Genomic DNA, 24,064 nt, shown 5'->3' on the forward strand with positions numbered 1-24,064 from the left:
CACAGCAGAGCTCCCCCATAAAGCTGGCTCACTCAGACATAGTGGTACTCAGAGGCTGGCACAGCTGGCAGCGCCCGAGCACACTGGGCACCGTCTCCCTCCTCTCGGGCCAATCTCGAGCCCACGCTCATCACATTCAAATTCACCGAGCTTTATTGGCAAGATGAACGTGGTCACTGTTGCTTTGCCGTCATGCTGGGAGACCAAATACAATACTGATCTTTCACAGGGAAGCAGCTTCCCCAGTTGTTCCAGTTCAAGATCACTTTAGAGTCAGGAGTGAAATGTTGAAGGAAAGCAATTTTTTCTTTTTTGTCGGTTCATCCCACCGTTTGAGTTTCATGGTCTTGATTACGTTACATACGAGCACTCATACATCACTTTTTACACCTCCTACAGGCCTGCCAGCAGGCTGCAGTTACACAACGCCTTGCCATTCCCAACATTTGAGAGAAAACAGCTGGGGGGCAGATCCTCCTCCGTTAAGACCCCCTTCCTCGTAAAAACAATCTTTGCCTTTATCAGAACAATCAGACGCTGGCATGTTAGTTGAGGAAAATTCCACATGCAGAAACAGTGTAACACCATCGCTCTGTGGTGGGTACTTTGTGCGCCTGTCTTTCCTAACTTTTTGGTATTTTTTTCATACCCTCCACCTCACATACCTGTTTCTATGTCGGTTCTACATTTCCCAGAATGCCTTCACTGGAATGTGTTGCAGTAGTGCTGTGGGTTAAACATGTGGGTGGAGAGAGAGAGCAGGAGCAATGGTGATAGAAATTGCAAAGTAAGTGCAGGAGAATGATTTTTTTTCCCAGTCAAGAAAAATAGTAGAATTATGCCTCTCATGCAACAAAAGTGTCTGCACTGCATTCGGCTCAACTGAGCTGAGTGATGGTGACGGGATTGGCGCTTCTTCTACTCTCATGTATTTTCTGTATGAGTGACTGCTGACTGCAGGTTAAAGTTAGGGTCAAGGAATTAAATTACAGTAACAGCAAATATGACCTTTACTTTGTATGTCTAAACCTGTATGATAATTTCTGTCAGAGGTTTCTTTGTGATCATTTATGGTTGAGCAGATATTGCAGAAATTCAAAATTCATTGATGACGTGCGGTAGAAAATTCAGTTCCTGTTATTTCTGCTGATACCACCCACATTTAAACAATTTTCTTTTCTAACATTCAGATACAATTTTAGTTTTTTGCATTTTCATTTGCAATCACTGGTCTGTGCAAAATATACAACACTTGCCCACACAAACCCACAAACATGTGCATGGACTCTTTTCCTATTTACAAGTAATGAGAATCATTTGCTTCATGTTTTACATGTTGAAGTCGTTGTCTGTAGAGCACAGGTTTGAATGGAATCAGTCAAGTGTAAATACATATAATTGTGAATGAATGAATAGAGACATTATTTTAGATTGTGTATATACATATATAAAATACTATTACTACTAATAATAATTATTATAATAATAATTATAGTTCTTTAAGAATGGTCATGGACACTTTACATATAGGTAAAAATCTGAAACAGAAAAATACCTAGAAATATAATTTTTTTCATTCATTATATAAAATGTTATTTTTTATGATCCTTGACAATGTACTCATTATAAAACACAACAGTGTGTGTGTGTGTGTGTGTGTGTGTGTGTGTGTGATATGTCTGTGTGACGGCCTCTGGTACAACTTGTCTTTTTCCTACAGTTTATTCCTCCTTTATTCTCTCCCTGTTTCCATTCCTCCATCTTTTTGTCTTTGTTGCTGAGAATAATTTGAGGGATTTTTGTTCTTCTGTATTAAAAGCTGTTCTGCTCCTCCTTCTCTCTCATCTACATTTTATCTCTGTTTCACGTGTAGCCTCTCTCTTTCTCTGCTTCTCTCTGTCCCTGTGCCAACTGGCAGCGAATCTGCCCTCAAGTGTTTATTGACCAGGCCCCCCCCCTTCCTTTGTATCCATCCCTCCATTCATCCCTCCATCCGATCATCCCTCCATCCGGCCAGTCTTTGCCAGTACTCGTCCTTTGTGGCTGCGCTTTGGCAGGGCTGTAGAACGAGACTGTGCTGTGTTGTTTCTGACACCTGGCCCGGCTCGGACCACTTCAGCTCAGCTCACTTTCACTCTATTGTAAAACGCACCGGCTGCCGTGCAACCAGAATGTTGAGTCGGGGGGATGCTGATGTGTTGTTGCAGACTTATACATTTATGAAGCATGTACAAAATGATTCTATGTATTAACTGATATTTTTTTAAATAACGATAAATCAAAAATAATGTGATGTAACAGAGCAAAACATACTGAGAGTCAACACTTTGCAGCTTCATGCAGCTTTAGGTTTGCTGTTTCAATCACAAGTTCTCATTGTAGCTTACTACAAATTGTAATTAGCAGCCAAAAGCCCAACAACATACAAAAGATAGAAGTGCAAGCAGATCCTAACATTTTTACCTCCGCCTAGGGGGTTATGTTTGCATTTGTGTTTGGTAGTTTGAAGTTTGCAGGGTTACTCAAAAACAAATTAACCGATTTCCATGAAATTTTGTGGAGTGGTGGGGCGCAAAGAAGAGCCCAGTACATTTTGGAGTGGATAATGATAAAAGGGCAGATCCAGAAGACTTTTTAAACGTTTTTTAACATTGTGAGATAAAGCCTTGGAAGAATGCGCTCTCCATGTGCCCTTCTAGTTTTAAAAACGGTTTCAGTTTGTGGCTAAATTATTATAAAATTAATCAATATCAGAATAATAATAATCACTTGAAGTTCCATGAAGCAATTAACTAATCACTCCATTGTTACTAAGTAAAGTTGTGTTTTACCTCAGCCAAGGAAGTTTTGTTTCCATTGCTGCCTGTGTCTTTGAGCAGGATTATCCACTACTCAACTACTCAATCAATTTCCTTGAAACTTGGTGGAAGGTTGGGGTATGGACCAAGAAAGAAGTAAGGAAGCCGATTCAGGAATTTTCTTTCCTGTCTTTACCGTTTGAGAACAGGTGTAATTTGGTGCTGATCTGAATGCATGTGATCTCAATGCATGTATATATGGTAATAAAGTGCAGAGTTAGCTGTGGTGGAGATATGCAAGTGCCCTTCTTGTTGGATCTTATTTAAGCAGTGCAAAATGGCTGATTTGTCTTAGGCAGTAAGATAGAATTGAGCAAATCCTTATTAAATCTGCACTGGATTTGTATTTGTATTTGTATTTCTTGTATTTGTGAAGCTTTTATTCAGAGTTACGACCTATTTAAAAACAGTTAATGAAAGGAGCTTAATAGACACATTGTTCAGGTCAGCTCTGTGTCTCTGTTCAGTTGTGACATATGGTCCAGCTCCACTCCTGTCGGATTATTTTTTTTTTCTTACCAAATCTGAGCCAGGTCATTTGAGGACATGGAGAGAATCTGATGAGAGATATAAAACTGGGGGGAACAGTTCATGTAAAATCAATATAATACATCTAAGTGAATCAAAGGTATGTGTGTATTGCATGCCTTGTAAATTCACAGTTTTACCATTTGTCCCTGGAGTCACATATTTGCATTGAAGGTTAGTCTTCATCGATCGTGAGCCTTCCACTTTTTCAGTGTTGAAATATTTCAAAAGATGCTGTTCTTGAACTGTCAGTTAACTGATCCTGGAAGCCTTTGTCAGGGTTGGGCAATGTGCTGATTGAATTGCTGCCAGATTGCAGAGACTTTTACCAGATAATCTCAATCCTCAAACTTGAAGCTGCAGGTTAATTCCAACGAGGGAACAAATCTATTTGTGAAGGAACCTGTCAAGACAAGATTTTGACAATTTTCTCGCATTACATTTGGACAATCAGCTTTTTCTCTGTAACAGCCACACATCAATGGAACAGCCTGCCAGACGAGGTGTGGAGCTGCAGCTCTATCACCACTTTCAAAGCCAACCTGAAAAGTCTGGTAAAAGCTTTCTCAGCTCTGCACTTACTGACTTTAACATTCTACCTCATGGTCTTGATGACTTGCCTTTATTTGGCTGTGTAGTTTTGTATTGAGCATCGTGTGTATTTCTTCTTGTGTAATTTTGAATTCTGTTTCTACCTTGTGCTGTTTGTTGTTGTGTTGTTTCTTTGTTCCGATCATCTGAGGAACTGTGATGCAAATTAGTTCAGTTATATTCTGGTACAGTGCATCAAATGGTGACGTCTCATGTTTGAGCTTTGTACTGTCCCCTTGAGATAAATAAATAAATAAATATAATTGTATAAAACAGTATAGCTACCAGATAATAAAACAATGGCATTTATATAGTCTAAAGATCAGCGCCAACATAAAAACAATGCATATGATACAGGTGTATCCTTGACCAGAGAAGTAAACCCATGAACGTGTATTTCTACCCCACTTGCACACATTTTGAGACTAAATAAACGCCATACAAAACCAGCACAGTTGACATTTAGGCGTACCTCTGTTGGGATCATTATTAGAGCCCGACCGATTTTGAGGGCACGATACCGATTTCGTTTTCAGACCCTTATGACAAAGAAATGTAATTGAAGAAATGATAAACTATAGTTGAAAAGAAAACACAAATGCAACCACATTTATAGAACTGGAATTAAGAAAATAAACATATTTTATGTATACAATATAAACAACAATGCACATCTTCCTTTATTATTTAAACTAAAAGATTTCACATCGGTGCATATCACCAAACATAAACATAGATACTGATGTGTCACGAAAGGTCTTTATTTAGGTGACTTTTACTGGTCAACCAATAATATCATTGTGTGTCCCAACCATGTGACTGCCTCATTTTATTTAGCTATTATCTTGAGGAAAAAAAATAAATAAAGGATCGTCAAGCAGACTGATCAGGGTTTCAAAAGATACTTGTTGAACACATCGACGTTATTGTCAATGACAACAGTTTAGTACAGACACAAAAAGAAATTTGGGGGTTTGTCTGTCAGGTTCGTCACTCTCTCTCACTTTGAGAGGTCAGCAGACACACACACACACACACACATGCATACACTGACATGTATGATCTGATGAGGCTGTGTTTGTCCTTGGAACAGTGTTGTGTGTCTGGTGATAGCTAGTGCATGAAGTCATGATGGGACTGGCTATAACTGACAGGTTGGCTGATTGTCTGTGTGTGTCTGTGTGTGTGTGTGTGTGTGTTTGTGTTTGTGTGAGCCTCGATTTGATGGTGCAAACAGCCTTGTCAGTCACTGCTTCGCCCTCCACCACCTCCCCCCTTGCTGTCTTTCTCTCATCCTCTCCAGTATCCTCAAGTGCCAGGAACATGTGTTAGTGAGGATAGAGGGATACAAAGCAAGGGTGAAAACTAGATAGATGGAGGGAGAAAAAAACTGAAAGGAATATGAGTATGCTGGTGGTAAAGTGTGACAGCAAAGTAACAAAGGGGAAAAAAAACATAGAGAAGGACTGATGTTAAGAGGAAGAAAAAGGCCCTTCTGAGGGAAAAGAGGGAGGACAAATTAAAACGGAGAGACAGAGCATAATATAGAAAAAAAATAGAAAGATGGGAGGAAACGAGACAAAGCGACCGAGGGAGGGGGAGGGAGAGGGATGAGGATGGGAGGAAGAGGATGAATAGGGTAATAATGGCTCAGTGTGAGAGCTGTTGTAGGAAAAGAGAGAACGGCTGAGTGAAGAAGAGAACAAAATGAGGCTGAGGGCACTCAGACAGATAGAATTAGACACACCGCAGAGGTTCAGTGTGTGCGTGTGTGTGTGTGTGTGTGTGTGTGTGTACAGGCGGCTGTAATCTGTGGATGGTTACTAGGTTTGCCAGGTGTGTGTGTATGTATGTGTGCATATGACTGCAAGAAACCTGAGAGCAAGATGTTTTACACAATTTCCTGTCCAAGATAAAGCTCTTTTATAGATTTTACAAGTTTGGAAATGGACAAATGTAATGGCACTGAAGAGGTGGAGAGCTGGAGAGAGAGGTCTTCCGCTCTTTGTCAACATGTGTGTGTTTCCTTCATGTGTTTTTTGTGTGTTTGACGACTGAAGTGTAGAAAGGTGCGAGCTAAATGAGAGTGTGATGGTGCTAAAAGACCACATGATGATGCCTGGGGCTGTAATGCTGCCTCCATCTCTTCACCTCTGCTGCTGCTCGCTCCCACGTTTTTCTTCTCTCTGACAAAACTTGTCGCTCATCAAGAGTGAGTTTTAATTCAGCGACGGCCTAATGTGCTGTAAAGATGCATCATATGCTCTGTGTTCGTTGTGTTCTTGTTATCTTACGCCACGCGACACACAATCATGTATCCCTCTCTGCTCTCCTTCTGTTTCTACCCTCTCGTTTCTCTCTTTCCATCGCAGGCGGAGATTGTCAAGCGTCTCAGTGCCATCTGTGCTCAGATCATCCCCTTCCTCTCTCAAGAGGTGAGTGTCACACTTACACATGTACACAAAATATGCACACACGCAGTCAGGAGAGGGATACTCACATCAGGCTTGAAAATATTTTTTGCATTCAGGGTGGTAAATAAACCGGATTATAACATATATGGTAGAGCAAGTTAAAATACAGAAGTTTCTGTTTGATAGAGGAAAATAATTAACATATGTGCATCAGGTTGTATTAGAAAATAATATTATTGAAACAAATATTGCTTTAATAGTTTTTAGTTGTGACAAAAGTGTATCAATTTTAAATTCAGTTTTCAGACTGTAGTTTATTATAGTAGATTATATTTGTGCTTTCAAATGCACTGATTTTTAATTTACCGTACTGACTTGCTGATTGATGCAGATCTTTTTAATTTAACAGATTCTGCATATTACTGAAAACACAGCTCATTAACTTTCAGTATTTTCTTGTCAATTACTTCAGTGGGCTTTTCATCCCAATTATTGCAGCTGCTACAAGTCACCCTCTGTTCAAGAAGCAAATCTATCAGCAGATCTGTTGAAAGCTTCTCATCACCCCTCGTCAATTTCACTGAATGTATCATTATTTCATCTGGCTACTTTTAAACAGACAAACAGGAATGTCACTCAGAAGGGTGCATATAAGGCCAATCAGTCCCCTTATGAATCCACATTTAAATTCACTAGATTTTTGTTTGGATCTGCACCAAATTTCACATACTCAAAAATAACTGTTCTTTAAACATGTCTACTTTTTTCATCAAGGTCCATGAACTATTCTCTGAGAAATCAACGAAAACGTAAAAAACTTACAATGCTAAAGAATTTGGAAAACAAATTCTCGACCAAAATTTAATATTCCCTGACCCACACCACCAAGTTTAGGAGTAATATGTCCAGTAATATTTGCATAATAAAAGCAAACATAAATTCTATTGCAGATCAGCGGCTCCAATGCTCACCTGGTTGAGAAGGCCACCAATATATTAAGGCTTAACCCCTCCCCCCCTCCCTGCAGCAGCTGCAGGTTCATTTGTCGCTGTTTGCCAAATGTCTTCCCCACTCTCTGTCCCTCTTTAAGCGTAAAACTGTCCTAATGCCCAGAATATATCATTAAAATAAATACTGCACATGGGCAAAAGCACTCAGCTCAATGGAGCTGAGATCCATTTTTTGTTTTTGTTTGTGTGGATATTGTTGGCGTATCCATGATTATGAACCAGACATTGAGTTGATTCACATTGTAGAAGCAGAGTTTGGATGTTCTAACACTTTTTTCAGGTCCCGTAAAGGTTCCTGCTGTGTGAATACTGACCTGACACACAATGTGTGTGTGTGTGTGTGTGTGTGTGTGTGTGTGTGTGTAGCACCAGCAACAGGTGGTCCAGGCAGTGGAGAGAGCTAAGCAGGTCACCATGGCAGAACTCAACGCCATTATCGGGGTGAGTCACTTTCATTCGTCATGACAACAAAGACGCACACACACACCTTCACACACATTAAGCATGTTCCAACCAATCTGACCCTGAGGTGTGAGAAAGCGTTGATGACATCATTTCATCACTGGTATATAAATATGGAGATCAGAAAAATGTATCATCAAATAGGTGAAGCATCAATGTGAACAACCCCCTGGATGTTTAGTGTTTGTGTCTCAGGTGGTGATGTTGATGGTGAACATTCATTCAGGCAGATATTATTTTAGAAGCTAATGCTGGGAACCTTTGATGCCATGATATGAGTGAACATGGCTAATGGACAATATCAAAGTGTTTTCCTAAAAATTAAATAAAGAATTAGTCTTTGAAGTATTCTGTTTATTATGTTTAGGGGTTAGTGTTCACTGAGTAAAGTTCAGATATGAAGAAGCGTCTCATCCAGAAGACGTATTAATACGTTGTGGGAACAGCCCTGCATATTTGCATCTTTTTTGAAAATGTTCGACTTACCTGTTTTGAAGAATGTAAGTTAACTGCTCGTTAAGGTTGGGGGCAGCAATTGACAATGCTCCCTGCTGCTGGTAGTGTTAGTAAGTAATGTTAATAAAGAGAAATATATTGAACCCCACATAAGGTCAATATACTTCTCTATATTAACAGTAGGCTTCTTTTAAATGTGGTGAAAGCGGAAGATATCAGTGATTATTATCGATTCTAATGACACTTAAGTTCATCAGAGCACAGATCACATGACTCACAACAGTGTGAAGTCCAATATATTATTACAACCCAGTTGTGTGCTCTGGTACCAGAATTTGTCTCTGTTTAATTTAATGTGAATCGGTACTCTGTAGTACCAATCTAATCCGGTCGGTACCCTTAAATCTGCCCCCCCCCACACACCCGCACACAGACATACACACACACACACACACACACACTGTAGGTACACACATACAGACACTGTGAGGCTCCTGAGTGTTGTAGTAGATGGGGCTTTCCAGAGCTTGTCAAAGCACTGATCACATTACTGTCTACTTAAAGCCCTTTGTTCCTCCCAGCATTACAGACACTGCTGTCACTAATGTGTGTGTGTCTGTGTGTGTGTGTGTCTAATGCACCTAAACACAGACACTGCTTTTGCTTAGGTGTGTGTCTGTGTGTGTGTGTTTGTTTGTGTCTTACACACCAGCTTGACAAGACAACACATGAAAACACATCATAATGCTCCCCTCAGGATAATAGCCTTTCTTTATCTGTAGCTGGCTCTTTGCTCTCCTCTCTCTCTCTATCCTCATCTATCTCTTTATCCTCTCTCTCTTTCTCTCCCTCCCCTATGTGTTTTCATGTTCCGTCTGGATTTTCTCACCCCTCCTTTTGTAATCTTTTATCATTTTCTACCTCGTTTTGTGTCCCTGTCCTCATTTCTCCTCTTCCATTGTTTTTGCTCCGTCTTATCTTTTGCTCTCTGTGCCACACACTTTCCGTCCCTCTTCCTTCCTGCGCTCATTTACCCTCGCTCTTTCTATTTTCTCTCTTTGTTCATCTAATACTTCTGCACTTTTCACTGCATCTACCATCATTTCCTTCTGTTCCTCCCCATCGTTTACTGTCTGACTCACACATTTTCCTTCCCTCTATTTTTCCCTCTCTGCCTTTTCCCTTGGCTTCTTTCTCTCTTTTTCCTCCTGCCTTTCTTTCAAAATAAATCTCGCTCATCGCTTACTTTCTCCACTTCTTTCCCTCACTTCTTGGTGTCCATTTCCAATTTCCCTATGAATCCTGAACATGTCTTTTCCTTTTTTCCTTCTCTCCCTTGCCTCTTTCTCATCCTTGGTATCCATCTCTTTCACTTCTTTTAATCCAATAATCTCTTTCCCATCCTAACTATCTATTTCTATTTCTCTCTCACTGTTGAGCTCTCTACGTTGATTTCATTATATTCATCTCCTCTGTTCCTCCTGTCTCAAGTGCAATTTTCCACCTCTATCTTTCCTCTTCTCAAATCCTTTTGTACTGTTTTCTTTTTCTACTGCTCATTTTCTATCTCTCTCTTTTTTAACCACCCACCTCCCTTATATGATACCATCCCTCCCCTACCCACCTCCCTCCCGCTCCCTCCTTTCCATGTGGCCACAGCAGCAGCAGCTCCAGCACCTGTCTCACCACGCCCCCGGCATCCCCCTGACACCACACCCGTCAGGCCTGTCCCTGGGCGCTGGAGGATCGGGGCTTCTGGCGCTGACCGGGGCCCTGGGGGTCTCAGCCCACCTTGCATCCAAAGATGAGCGCAACCACCTCGACCATGAACATCTTCGAGGTAAAGCACTGTGGACTTTTAATCCTTAATTTTATCACTCAAATCATGATTTTATGTTCTGGCACCTCAAGAGACACATTCAGGATGAGCAACAAGATAAAAAACTCTTTCATAATATTTCATAACTGCTTGATTGTCATTAACCCAACCCAAAGTTCATTGAAGGAATATTTTGATTGTTATTAGAGAAACTGTTAAGTATTTACGGCAGTATTTGACCCAGAAAGTTCAAATGTTCTTAATTTAGACCTTAGAGGTGTTTTCCTTAAAAGACTCTGCAGCCCTAAAGTAAATCAAAGTTGTTCTGCAGTGAAAATCTGTATTTTGTTTCAGGTCAGTCTACACAAAATGTTTCATTATTGAAAATCAATTACATCATTGAACCTTTTGAGAAGATGTTTCGCAAGTTCAATACAAGATGTACAGTTACAAACTCATAATAGCTGCTTTCAGACATGCACTCTGGATCATCTCCTGAAATTATCCGGAGGGGGTGGATGTGAGAACACAAATGTTCAAGTCAGTTGCTGTGGACAGTTTCTCCTGCCAGCCTCTTCCTAGTCCATGTGAGAAAACAGCAGGGGTTCTGCGGACGACTCTCCCCTGTGATGATGACGTTTCTAACACGCGACAGAGTTTGTTTCTGAAAATGGCTAATGAAAGCAAAAGATATCACACTTTGAAAAATTCTCTTTCTTTCCTTTTAAAATGTTTGTTTTACTGCACGTACATGTGCATGTGTATTCCAGTATTTTTATTTCAGAACAATCTGCACAAAGCTGCAGAAATAACAATAGATCATTTTCTGGTTTTATGGTAAAGCTATAGATTTCTTGTGGCAAGCAGTTTTTTGTAATTTGTACAGCAGCTCACCTCTTGGACTCATTTTGAACTCCCTGCCTTAGATCGCTGTCATAATGTGGACAGACGTATTCATGGCGCTTGTGTAAATGCAGCAGAGACTCTTTCTCCCAATGAACTTTCCTTCACCCTGATAGAATATCTTATCTTTGCACTCTGTTTCAGGCATTGAGCCAAGAGAGACTTTCTCATGAATAAACTGAAAGCTAGAAAGACGAAAAAAGAAAGGGGTAAAAAAAAAAAGGAGGAATGAATGAGAGTAGAAAGGGGGAGAGATAAAGAGATCAATGTGTTCATATTGGCGTGTTAAGCATCTGTGTGTGAGAGCGTTGCATGTCTGCAGCTGTGTGTGTGTTTCTGTTCCTACATACGAGATGAGAAAAGATAGTGAGCGCTGAAAGAGGCAGCAGGGGAAGACAGCAAGCTTTGTCTGGTTGGGAACAAGGGAGGGGAGACTGAAAAGCACAATAGTGGGTCTGTATCTTTATTAGAGAAGAGCAGTCACAGTTTGGTGTAACCTTGGCTGACGAGGGGAATGTTGTTGTTATTATCTGGACTGACGTCAAACTTTCTTTCTTTTCCCCTTTTCTCCTTTCTTTTGTCTCTACTCTGCTCTCTTCCCTGTCTCTGTCCCATCCCAGAGGGAGCACCCAGCAGGGTGAGTAGTTGTGTTTGTGTACTCCGCTCTGAGATTTGTGTGTGTATGTGTGTGAGAGAGAGACAGTGATAAACCGAGGGAAATTGAGACGCACTGTAAAATGGCCCCTAAAAAGGGCTGTGCATTGCTGGAGTTCAGCCAGGAGCAGCACAGCTCTAACACCAGCACAATGGCTGCTCAGTGCCATCAACCTTGAGCTTCTCAAGGTTTTCTACATCACACTAACATCTGATCTCACTGCATTTCCCTGTTATCTGGAGGAAAGTACAAACTGAGTTAATAGATGAACAAGCGTTTGTTTATCAGCGCCACAAATGTTCCTGTAATCTACAAGATTTATAGAACAAATGAAAGGATTAAAACCCGGTTAGTTTGTAATGATGCCCCAAACACCAGTTAGTGTCTGAAAGAAAAACAAATAAATTAGATACCAGAGCAGAAGTTCTTCAGTATTAAGTCACCAGATATTTCCGAACAGCGAATGCCACTCATTTCAATTTAAAGATTCCCAACAGAACCTGATCTGCAGTATCACTAAACATTTGCATTATTTCATTCATGCAGTGTAGTGAAACGACTGAATGACAAAACCACAGTGTTCAAACAATGACAAATATCAGACTTCTAGAAAAACCTGCTTTTCACAATATACTTAGGCTCTTTTGTATTTCCACGTCATTTCTAGTGAAAACTCAGAAAAGAGTAAACAAGCAAAGACGATGAAGTGATAACACATCTCTCATAGTCGAGAGAGGAACAAACTTATTTTGTCATAATAATCTGAGAAATAAGTTCCCAGCATGGGAAAGTTCATAACTGAGGGACTTCAAAAAAATCACCCCGAGTCAAACTGAGTGAGTAAGTGCAACATGCAGTGAAACAAAAAATGAGCAAGTGTTCATCTTGCCTCACAGGTTTGCTTCATATTTCATGTCACTGGAGTTAAAAGTCCCTGATAATCGCCATGTGAATTAATGCAGTGCAAATGGGGTGATTGAAATTCAGTGGACATCTACAGCTCATCCTATTCTCTCTGACTGCAGATTACTTGGTGAACAGTGTTGTACTGAACTGGCTGCAGTGAATCTCAGTCATCAGTGTATCTGTATAACACAGAGAGAGAGAGAGAGAGAGAGAGAGAGAGGGAGGAGGATGGTTAGAGAGTGAAATTGGAAATAGGAAGAAGAGAGAAACTAAAAAGGACAATAACTAGAAAAATAAAGAGGAAAAGGTTTAAAAAATACCAGTAAGTCTTTGTTGTAGCTTTTATTGCAAAATGAAAATGATTTAAGAGCACCACTGACTTTACTCTCCCTCCATCCCTCGCTCTCTTCCTGTTCGCAATGAAACCCTCAGCATAATTTAATTGCCAAACACAATGCTGATTGTTAAGCACCAGGAAAATAGTTTTCACATGAGCTGGGGTTTGTGCAGAACTTAGCCAAGCATTACTGTGTTTGGGAAGGGAGGGGGAAAAGAAGGGGGCTGGGGGAGAGATGCATATCAATTGGCATTTGTTGGAGAGCTCCGCACGAGTAAAACATGTTGGAATTTTAAATGGAGGGGTGTAAAAAAAAAAGGGACAGGGGAAGTCAAGAGAAGCGAGAAGAACAAGAAAGAAGAGAGGGAAGTTTGTTAAGCTGCACTGAGGTCCATTGTGCAGTTTCTCCTCTCCTCTGTCAGCACTCCTTCCTGTTGGCCCCGTGGGCTTCTTCCTGTGTGAGTCATTGGTGTGTTAAGCCCTCACTGTTCTTGTCCTGCCCACATGGGGACAGAGAATGACAAGTGGCCCTTGCCGAACCTCTGGCCCCTGCCCGGACGCAAAAAACAACACAATGCTTTAATCGGCTTCTCTGAGTCCTGAGCACCAGGCCGGGCTGTAGTGTAAATTTGCCTGCACAGCTTTATTGCCTCATAATGAGAGTCATATTTTACATGAGGGCTGGTGTGTCGAGGGGAGAGCACTAATTAGCTTTATAGTGTGTCCTGTGTGCTTCTGTGGCTACGTCTTAACCTGTGCTTACGTCTGCTGTACCTACCGTAAGCTGCTGTGTGTGTATTATCATGTGTGTTTTTATGGGGATCTTTATTAATGTGTGTAATTCTGCCTGTTTACCTTTCCTTGTCTGTCCCTGAGCTTATGACTACAGAGTTATTGTGTACTTGTGTTCATGACCTGTACAGTAGCTTGAGTGGGTGTGTTTTTGTATAAAATGTTAAAATTATAAAAGAAAATGTGTTTTTGTGTCAAATGTACATGTCACATTTTCACTGCCTGTCTTTGCTGTGATAGCTGGAGCATGGCGTGTTCATACTTCCATTTGTGTCCTTGTCTTTCTCCAGAGTAAGTCAGTGTCATCAACAGACAGTCAGCCCACTGAGGAGCGGCAGGGCCCATCAGGAGGCTACTCCTCCTCACAGGGAGGAGCTGAGGCCAAGAGGAGGCGCTGTGATGACAAAGAGCCTCTCCCACCACACTCCTATGTATGTGTTCTTATACGATAAGATAAACCGAGGCTACATCCATATTACCACATTTCTGTTTAAACGTATCAGCTCTGCTACGGATATGCCTGGTGTTCACACTACTCAAGTTTTAGAGCCAGTGAAACAGAGATGTTTGGAAACGTTCCTGGCCCAGTTTTATTTTGAAAACTCCAGGGCTGTGTTTTAGTCTCGATTTACTGAAATTGAAATGTTTAGAAACGATGACGAAGACTCTCTCGACCGCTTGGTGATTGCGTCTTTGCAGTCAAGACATAGCCACCGCTGATTCGTTAGGCTCTGATCATGTGACCCCTTTCCAGAGGAAAACAACTAGCATTAGCCTCTGCAACCAACGTAGAACTCCACATTGACAATCAGCGAGTGTCGCTGACCATGTTGTCTTTACTAACACCTTTTGTATAGTTAAATTCTGTATTTTGCAATGATACAAGTGTTAGCATGTAGGACACAAGCTATTATTCCAGCAATCTGCAACAGTTCCTGTGTCCAGTGGGATGAGCATGCCTTCCTGTTTACACCGGCATGCACACATCCAGTGTAGTGAGTGGTCATGTGATATTCGTTTACAGGTGTTTTAGTGTGGACGGGGATTAAAAGTGATACAGAGCCAAAATGCTCATGTGGACTCTGATCGTGTTAGTTGTTTTTAAATGAAGATGTGGTAGTATGGATGTAACCTTAAAGGATGCCTGTGTAGATGCCAGAGTTGATGCAGCAGCACTTGTAGTTTACAGCAAGAAAATAAGCAAATGAACAAACAGTTTAAAACATTCAAACATGCTTCACATAATTAAAATGCTGTTAGTGTATTATTGATGTGTATGTTTTCATAATCTTTACAAATCAGTTCACAGAAAGTCACACATACACTGAAGATGTTACTTCATGTGTGTGCACATGTGTGCCCGTGTGTCTATGACATTATAGGCCACATGGGGGTCGGGGCCCTGCAGCCAATCAAGACTCTTGTTTGGTTTGGATGGGTCCAAAGGGGAAGAGCAGGGAGCCAGAGGCGATGTAATGCCAGAAGAGAGACAGCCAAGGCAGATAGCTGTAATGAATTAGATGGCTGTGTGTCTCCAGTCTGCAGGATTGATTGACACTGGGAGTCTGTCTGTGCAGGACGGCCTCCAGCTAAATTAGTTTGGCATCAGCAACAGTCCAAATCTTCACATTAGTTCACAGCGAGAACAAGCACCGATAGTTTCCACATTCCGAATGTTTTTCCTCTCTTTCTGTCTGTCGAGCCACATTATGGCTCCCATTCCTCTCTGTTTGCCTTCAGCTCCTCTGTATTGCTGTCTGTCTCTTTATCATTGTCTCTCAGTTTCCCTGCTTTTTCCTCTCACTCTTGGTATTCTCCCTGTTTTATTCTCATTTTTATTCTATTTCTCATTTCTAAATGTCTTCTCCCTCCTCTCTCCGTTCTCTCCCACTGTCTGTTTCTGTATTTTCTGTTTCTAGGAATAGGCAGTAGACCTAGCCCTGTTTTGGCTCTGTATAATTAGGTACTGATGTCACTCCACACTGATGTCAATAGGAATATCAGGCCATGATCACATCAAAGCGCTGTTGCCATGGTAACTAAGTGCCATCGTTCTCACCCCAGAAAAAAAGGGAGAGAAAAAGCGAGAGATAGAGAGATGGCTAGATGGCTAGATGAAGAGGAAGAAATGTGCCATAGATGGAGAAAGCTCTATGTACGTGTGTGTGGGGAGGGGGGGGGGGGGGGTGGGGGGGGGCAAAGTAGTTTGCTTATGAGGGAGATGTTTGGTAAAAATATATGGTGGTTTAGAGTATCTTTGTTATATGTTGCATGGTGCGCAGACAGTAGAAGAAGCAAAGAGTAGCCACTGATATTGATATTTTGACCTGTTGTGTGGACTTGTGTGTCTGTGTGTGTGTGTGTGTGTGTCCATCTTCATTTTTAGTTAAGTTATCTGTGTACACATGCATTGTGTCCATGTGGGGGATACAAAGAGAAAAATGCATGTTCTTTTAATAAATATTGAAAAATCCTCTATTTGAACCTTCTTCTGTCTGTTGTGCTTCTCAGGACAGTGATGGGGACAAAAGTGAAGACAATCTTGTGGTGGACGTCTCCAATGAGGTAAGTTTCCTGTCTCATTGAAATATCCTTGTAATTAAACATAGTTATAATCTGTTTCTTTATATGAGCAATGGATCACATTGATACATGGATATGAAAGGAGTCACTCATCAAGATAAAACCACAGAGGAATGATCTCTGCCCCTCAGCTCTACAGAGCATTATAGTAGCTTCAGCAACCAGCTAGTGAATACTGTGCAGCATTTCGCATCTATAGAGCCTTAGGACATGGTGGAGACCAAATCAGAGTCAAAACAAGAGTGACTATTGGAATTGTATTCACCAAGTGGCAAGAAACGTTGCTCCATATCTGGTGCATGTGTAAGTAAGCATCTTGCTAACATCTGAGGTGAACACCTATATCGCAGATGTATTCTTTTGAGTAAGTATTATTAAGAGTAAAAGGGATCTAAATCAAAATTTGTCTTAAAGATGAAAATTAAATGTATATTAGGTTTGTTGTATTCAATTTCTCAGCAAACAAAGCTGTTATAAAATGACAAAGCAAATTGCACTTAATCATTTAAAATCTGTCAACCAGAACAAAACCTCAAGTGGTTTGGGTTAGTTTGTCTGTTGGTTGGTTTTCATAATCAAAGTCATAAATCTCACAGAAAGAAATTTCTTCATCACAAAATTGTTTCTTCTGACTGCTTCAAAATATTCCACCTTTACTAAAAGTGTTTACTCATGACCTCCACTATGGCAGATATGTAACTCACTAACAGAATTTGCACTTTACTCTTTCTTCCCCTACATCACCTCTCAGTACGCCCTTATGCAAGAGTTGTTACAAAATCTATCTTTGATTTCTTTACAAGCCGCCTTTATACGACAGGAGTTCTCTGACTACTGTGCTGCAGCACACAATGAATAAAGCATAACTCCAATGTTGGGAGGGCCAGTGCTGCTTGTGGGAATAACTATAAATGTACTTGGCACAGCTTGGAACCACCCTCTGTCCTCTGCATAACCCTGACTGTCTATAGTTCAATTTCACTTTGTGTGTGCAAGTGTCTGAAGTTTTTAATTGAATTTAGTTTGATTTTACAAAAATATTTAATTTCAGTTTCCTTGGTAATTTTTTTGAAGGGATTTGCTCTTTTTTCTGTCCTTTTTTCCCTCTCTATTTTAATATTGCACACAAAAGAAGAACCTGTCTGGTGTAAAAGCAGAAAAAAAGGTCAGGGAAAGGTTGTCCTCTGGTGAATTGTATGTGTGTATGTGTGTGTACAAGCCCTGTAACTCAGAAAAGTGTTTTTTGCGTCATTAATCATACGGTGAGAAAGTAACAAGATTATGTCCACCAACACCAAACCGAATGAGGATTTCCATAATTTGCGTCATCAGCTTGTCCCGTCCTTAATGCTGTCACCTAGCAACAGAGCTGCAGTTGGACACAACAAGAAACTTTTGATGTCCCTTGTTTTTTTCACATGTGAACCTTTAGCTATTTGGTTGAGTTGAAACCTTAAAAGTTGTCGTGTACCGTCGCCATTATCTCTGAAAAGCAGTTTGTCACTGAAGCGCAATGAATCCCGGGATATGTTGGCCCTGAGAAGGATCCATGTGTTGGAGTCTTTGTTGCTCAGTGATGGAAGGACACATTTGATTTGTCAGCTGCATTTGTTGGAGCCTTCGAAATGGGACAGTGCAGCCTTTCAAAGTAGGCGGCCCTGAAATGGGACAGAGTGGCAGTTGCCCTTTGCTAACAGACTCAGTATAGACTTAATTTCATAATTCATTTATATTATTTTAGCTAATTTGCAGGCAGTGATTATTATCATTTCATTTATTCGAAATCTTACACTCTAGAGGGGCTGAAACAATCATTTGCATTATTCATATCATCTTTATTTTTCAGATCAGTAGATTGATTATTTGGTCAATGAAATGTCAGAAAACAATTATTGTGCTGGAAAAAAACATCCACTATCCTAATACATTGATTTTTTTCATATTTTAAATTCAAAGGCCAAGAAAAGCATCACTGTAGTTGAGTTTTTGTTGAGCTTGCTTGTTTTAATATCAGATTCACCTATAGTAACCTTGGTGTGTTTGTGTGTGTCTGCTGTGTGTAGTGAGTGTGGATGTGGAAGAGATGTGAAATGAGTCAGCAGGTAAGGAGCTGGTTCAGCTCTCTGCAGCAGTTTCCTTGTAAATAGGAAGAGCTGCAATGTAAGCTCATTATCAGCAGCCGCTGTTTGTGTTCTCCTCTCGTCAAGTGTCTGTCTGAACCAGGGCTGGGTGATGATGACTGAGCTGACATGTCACAGTGTCTACGTCACCATGACGATTACACAGGGGGAAGGGGGTTCATTATTATCAAAGTGGTGTTTTCTTAACTGACTGACTGAAGGCTATTTAGAGAAATAGAAAGCAAAAAATGAAATTGAAAAAATAACTATCCTCAATATTATTATTTTGCAATAGTCTGAAGTTAAAAATACTCCTTGCAGAAAGGTATTTTTCTAGTCTCGTTCAGACTGAAGTGCTTGACCGTCACATCCCTTGTTTTGTGTTTTGCTGGATTATCCACTTTGGATCTTCACCATTTAAGTGGCATGATATTCATGGAAGACAACAGAGTGGCATCCTGGTTTACTTTATCCTTTGTTGAAAAAAGCACTCGTCAATAGTGCAAACTTTTTCTGAGTGGTGCTTTCAAGCAAAGGGAACTTTTCTCCTGCTGTCATTTTATTTTCATGTCCTGAAAGATGATACAGTACAATCAAAGGCTATTCAGTGTTTGTCAAAATTGACTTTGAGCCAAAGTTATACTGAAATGATCTCTCAGGCATCGTTGTATAGATTCACAGACATGTCGCATCGCCTGACCTGAATGTTGCTGTGGAGGGAATTTAGTGGGTTGTGTTCATAAACAGCACTTGAGCATGTTCAATCTCGAAACCCTTTACACTGCTTTACTACAGTTTCCGGGCTGAACGACATGTATCTCATGGTTTGGTGTGCAACAGGCTTCAAGGTACGTTTTCTCTCATTTGGTGGGTGTGTCTGAGCTGTTGCCCAATCAGCAGCGATGTTGAAGATGTTAGAAGCAGTTATTTCCAAAGGCAAAACAGAGACTGTAACATCAAGAGTAATTAGGGGTATTAAAACATATTAACACTTGTGTCCTGTACCTCAGAATGGCCTTCTCATCTGCTGTAGTTGTAACTCCTGCGTATTGTAATGACACACCACATTTTGTTTAAATGAAGATTTTGTTATGCTTTGCTAAACGCAGCCCTGACGTTTGATGTATTCTTATCTGAGAGGTGAACTTGCAATTCCTTTAAAATGAACATTATTGATAACTATACTAGGTTCAAACTTGTGATTATTACTGTCAACCATCAGTGATATGGCGCAACCCTATAGTCCAAACTCACATTCATTAATCCTTGGTCCACACATTTGTTTTCTCATCTACCTCGTCTGTATATGTTTTAGTTCTCTTTCCAACCTATTGAAGCCTCTACCTCTTTCTTCCCTCCTCTTTTCTCTTATTTGATAACTGAAGTCTGTTTCTTTTAATATATGCAAAGCCGTTTATGCCCCTGGAATATTTTAGTTCTTTAAATACTTCACGCAGTGTACAAAAATACAGAGTGTTTTATCTAAGCCCTCTGTATTTTGATATTACACACAACAGCGGAACTGGTCTCTTGTGTGATTTGGAAACTGGTACAAAAGCAGAGAGGGAAAAAAATGACAAATGTGGGTAATAGCAGAAAAAGGGAAGGGATCTTCTCTGGTGAATTGTCTGTGCGAGTGCGTGTGTATGTGTGTGTACATCACTTTTTCCGTGTGTGTGTACATATGCGCAATTTACCTGTGTGTGGTTGTTTGATGATCTGTGTGTGTGTGTGTGTGTGTGTGCGCGCGCGTGTGCACACGTAAGCACTAAAATGTCTGTGCTGAGCAGCGTGACCCAGTGAGAAATGCTTACTCCGCCGCTCTGTTCTGGGAGAGGCAGCACTGGCTCAACAGTGGAGGCTGTGGGTCCAGTGATAAAAGCAGCTGTAACAGCAACATTATCTCCAGGTCCATACACGACTCAACCAGCAACAGTGACACTCCACTGTTTCATGTAATATTCCCTGAGCTCTGAATCCTCTTACAAATCACATGACACACTGTGACAGTGGAGGTTATTTTATATCTGTTGCATAAGAAACAGCAACATTTTCCTATAAATAAAATACAATTTATTTTGAAACTATAGCCAGCTGCTATTACTGAGTAAACTGTGTCTATGGTCCATTAAAGCTGTTACACATGCTGGAACACAGGGAGAGATGTTTATGTGCAACTGCGTTTTCAACTTAAATAGAAGATATGAGACAAAATGCAGAAAGAAAATGACAGAAAACAGCCCGGCATTAAGAGATATGTGGAGCTATATCCAGATAAAGGGTTAGCTCCAGGTATTTTCTTTCACTTTCTTTATTATTGTCAGCTTTTTTCAACATTTGCAACAATTTCAGGGAATAATTCATGGGTCTTCATGAAGAAAATTTCTGATATGAATGAATGTGTGTAATTTGGTGCAGATCCAAATTGAATAAATACGAATCTAGAATTTAGTGTGCGCACAATTTATGCCGTAATATTTAGGCTGTAATATAGGAAGGATTTACAACTCTGGACACTGTCACAATGATTTAATCTTTTATAAACAGGGTAAACATTAATTATATATTATAAAATAATCAGAAATTTGTGGTTGTGTGCTTGAATGGTTGGTGTAGTACCAATGTGTAGGAAATGCTGTGCAAAAACACCATGGTTAAACTGTTTATGAATAAAAATGTCAGTACAATAAAAATAACTGCAGCCTTTGTATACGCGAATCACTTCTTTAAGAGAAAACACGATGAAATGCTGCAAAGTGGACTTCGAACCTGACAGACCTGAATTCAGCACCTTGAGGGCCGAGACTCAAATTAAGCCACAAAGTCGTCACAGCAGTGTTTGACCTTCAGAGGCGGAAAAACAGGGCAGAACTTTAAATCATCTTTTTCCATTTGTCTTTGTCATCCAGGAGCCGAACTCTCCTGCAGGCACCCCTCCTCACTCCCCACATGGGAATGGTTTAGACCGGGCCCCTACCTTAAGGAAAGAGCTGCCGGGCTCCTCGAGCACAGGAGAGGCCCCCTCCACCCCAAATCCCCGCAGCCCCACCCCAGGCAAGGCCAAGGACCCTTCACAGGTAAGACAGATAGAGAGACAGCAGTGTAGGGATTTACTGCTCTTTGCTCTTTGCTGATCTGCAATATTTGTTTGCTTTTCCTTCATTCTGACGTGTTTATTTTTCTTTCTCGATAAAATGGTGTTTTTTCCACTTCATACTTTTAGGTTGTCTATGTCCCATTCCTGTTACACATGATGCCATCACTTATATCCCTTAACTTTTCTCTACAGATGGATAAGTCCCAGTCTCCACTGTCTAAGTCTGGCACCCCGTCCCCATCCCACCGTGAGGCCCTTACCCCAGGAGCTCCTGGAGCTCCTGGTCCCAGCACCTCCTGCCTTCGTCTGGTCAGCAAAGCAGCCGCCAGTGCAGACCCTCTCGGTAAGACTGTTAACACCAGCAAGATTCAACACCCTCTCTCAGTTTGTGGTAATCTGTCTTGAAGTTTTTGCATAATCATTCTTACAAAAAGTGAGATTCACACCTGACTAACTTTGTGCTCTTGAGCAAGGCTCCTCACAGCTCTCTGCTCTTCTGTAACCAGCAATGAAAACCATTGTTATACTTAAAAGCTCCCTGGTTTGACACTTTGGGAATAAACAACTATAGTTCACAGACAGAAAGGTTATCCATTCTTCTCAGCCCCCCTGTGACTGTGCCTGTGTACTGTGTACTGCTCCCTCTCTTTCCTTCCATTCCTCAATCCCTCCTTCCTCTTTCCCTCCCTCCCTAGCTCTCCGCAGTCCCATGTCTGTGCCCCCCGGTTCATACCCAGCTCATTTTGGCGTGGTGTCCCACGCAGGACTGAACGGGGAGCTGGCCAGCCCAGGAGGTTTTGGCGGGGCTCTAACTCTCTCACCACAAATCAGTGCGGCAGCCAGTGCTTACTCCCGAAGCCCCATGGTGAGTAAAGGCCAAACTACTCTTCCCTGTCAAGGGTTTGATTTATCGTTCGGTATCAGGTCTAACCTTCTGACTGTCAAAGCATGGCCTCAGAGCTAGATGAATGTGTTCTGTGTTATCAGGTAGAGTTGTGCATTCATTTTACATCCGAACTTATCGTGTTTACATTCTCTGATTCACTTTGATGATGAGCGACAGTCAGAGAGAGAAGATTTGCCGTTAAATGTGAATCTGGATCAGAAAATGTTATCTTGTGTAGCACATGTTAGTGTCAGAACAGTCACACACTGCAGCACAGTTTTCAGACCAGATCTTTCTCATATTCTCACTCCTGTGTTTTCAATCTACTTTGTTGTAAAATGATTTTGGTGCAACTTGCTTTTAGTTAGTTCTTTATCAAGCCATCTGGTAGTCCATTGATTATTGTCTGACAATAATCCCTCTGGGGGCAATGACCAGTATTTTGAGGCTTCTGGTGTAGACAGTGAATATCTTCATCTTTCGTTCACCATTTACAGTCCAACTAATCTCTTTTACATAAATTTTTTTACGCGATACATTTTGTAGGTGTGGGTCCAGACGTCACTTTGGCTAATCTCTATTAACAGCTAGCTTCATGCTCAATTCAATTGAATTTTATTTTATTTGTATAGCACCAGATCATAACAAACATTATCTCAAGGCACTTATGTCGATACCTTAAAATTATAGAGAGACCCATCAGTTCCCACAAAGAGAAAACACTTTGGTGACTGTGGAGAGAAAAAACTGTCTCATTATTTTGAAGAAACCTCCAGCAGAAGCAGACTCAATGTGGGCAGCCATCTGCCTCGACCGGCTGGAGCGAGCAGAATGCAGATACATTAAAAAAACTCAAGCTGATGCATTTCAGTCAATATGTCTCCACACCGACTGTGTACCTACTAAAATATTATTGGTCAAACTGTTATGGAAATCAGGTCCCTACAGATTATTTCGTACTCACATCCAGCATCTGTCTATAGAGATTATTGCCAAGCAACTAATTGTGTCCACTCTTTTGTTCCCACCAGGTGGCGTATGACTCTCGATCTCACCTTAGAGCACCAGGGCTGCCCTCCTCTCTGCCTGGCTCCTCTGGAGGAAAGCCGTGAGTTTTAACCTCACACACTTATAAATACATTTATTGTAGCATGTATACATGAATTGAGATTCACTATCGGGTAAACTGACAGTTCATTGACAGTTGAACAGTGGAGGAGTGGGTGAAGTGTTCGAGTCCACAAAACACTTTTGGTGTCAGGGGTAAACAATGTTGCAGCCACATCCAATACAATAGAAGTAAACAGGACCCCTTCTTCAGACGTAAAAAATCAAAAGAATAAAAACACAACTTGCCTCCATAGTGCTTGTCAGGTGTCATCCAAGTGTCTGCAAGCCCAACATTCATATTTGACTCAAAACGGCATCATCATCATCATACACCATGTTTTGAGCCTAAAAGTCAACTATCGGAAGTGGCAATGCTAGTGGATGTGGCAATGCGAACGCACACCCCGAGTGGACAGGAGTGTGTCCGTGAGAATGTGAACGTGCCTCCGAGGAGGATAATTGAGGACATTTAAGCTGAAAACACAGTGTAAATTTAAGATTGAAACATGTGATAATTGAGCATAATAATCAATCACT

At 41.0% G+C, this 24,064-nt stretch overlaps 1 protein-coding gene across 4 annotated transcripts in view; it reads left to right on the forward strand.

Annotated features, from left to right (window-relative positions):
* Positions 1–24,064, forward strand: part of tle2b (TLE family member 2, transcriptional corepressor b) — a 76,160-nt gene that overhangs the window by 42,444 nt on the left and 9,652 nt on the right. For 2 of the 4 annotated variants that reach the window (XM_069522131.1, XM_069522132.1), the window contains 10 exons: positions 6,350–6,412; positions 7,768–7,842; positions 9,979–10,159; positions 11,662–11,678; positions 14,022–14,162; positions 16,243–16,296; positions 21,344–21,511; positions 21,724–21,874; positions 22,227–22,396; positions 23,449–23,525. In XM_069522131.1, the coding sequence (XP_069378232.1) occupies positions 6,350–6,412; positions 7,768–7,842; positions 9,979–10,159; positions 11,662–11,678; positions 14,022–14,162; positions 16,243–16,296; positions 21,344–21,511; positions 21,724–21,874; positions 22,227–22,396; positions 23,449–23,525 (1,097 nt within the window). The remainder of the gene's footprint in view (positions 1–6,349; positions 6,413–7,767; positions 7,843–9,978; positions 10,160–11,661; positions 11,679–14,021; positions 14,163–16,242; positions 16,297–21,343; positions 21,512–21,723; positions 21,875–22,226; positions 22,397–23,448; positions 23,526–24,064) is intronic. The other 2 variants (XM_069522134.1, XM_069522133.1) reach the window with 2 other exon arrangements.

Source organism: Paralichthys olivaceus, chromosome 3 (assembly GCF_024713975.1).
Source record: "Paralichthys olivaceus isolate ysfri-2021 chromosome 3, ASM2471397v2, whole genome shotgun sequence".
Lineage (NCBI taxonomy): Eukaryota > Metazoa > Chordata > Actinopteri > Pleuronectiformes > Paralichthyidae > Paralichthys > Paralichthys olivaceus.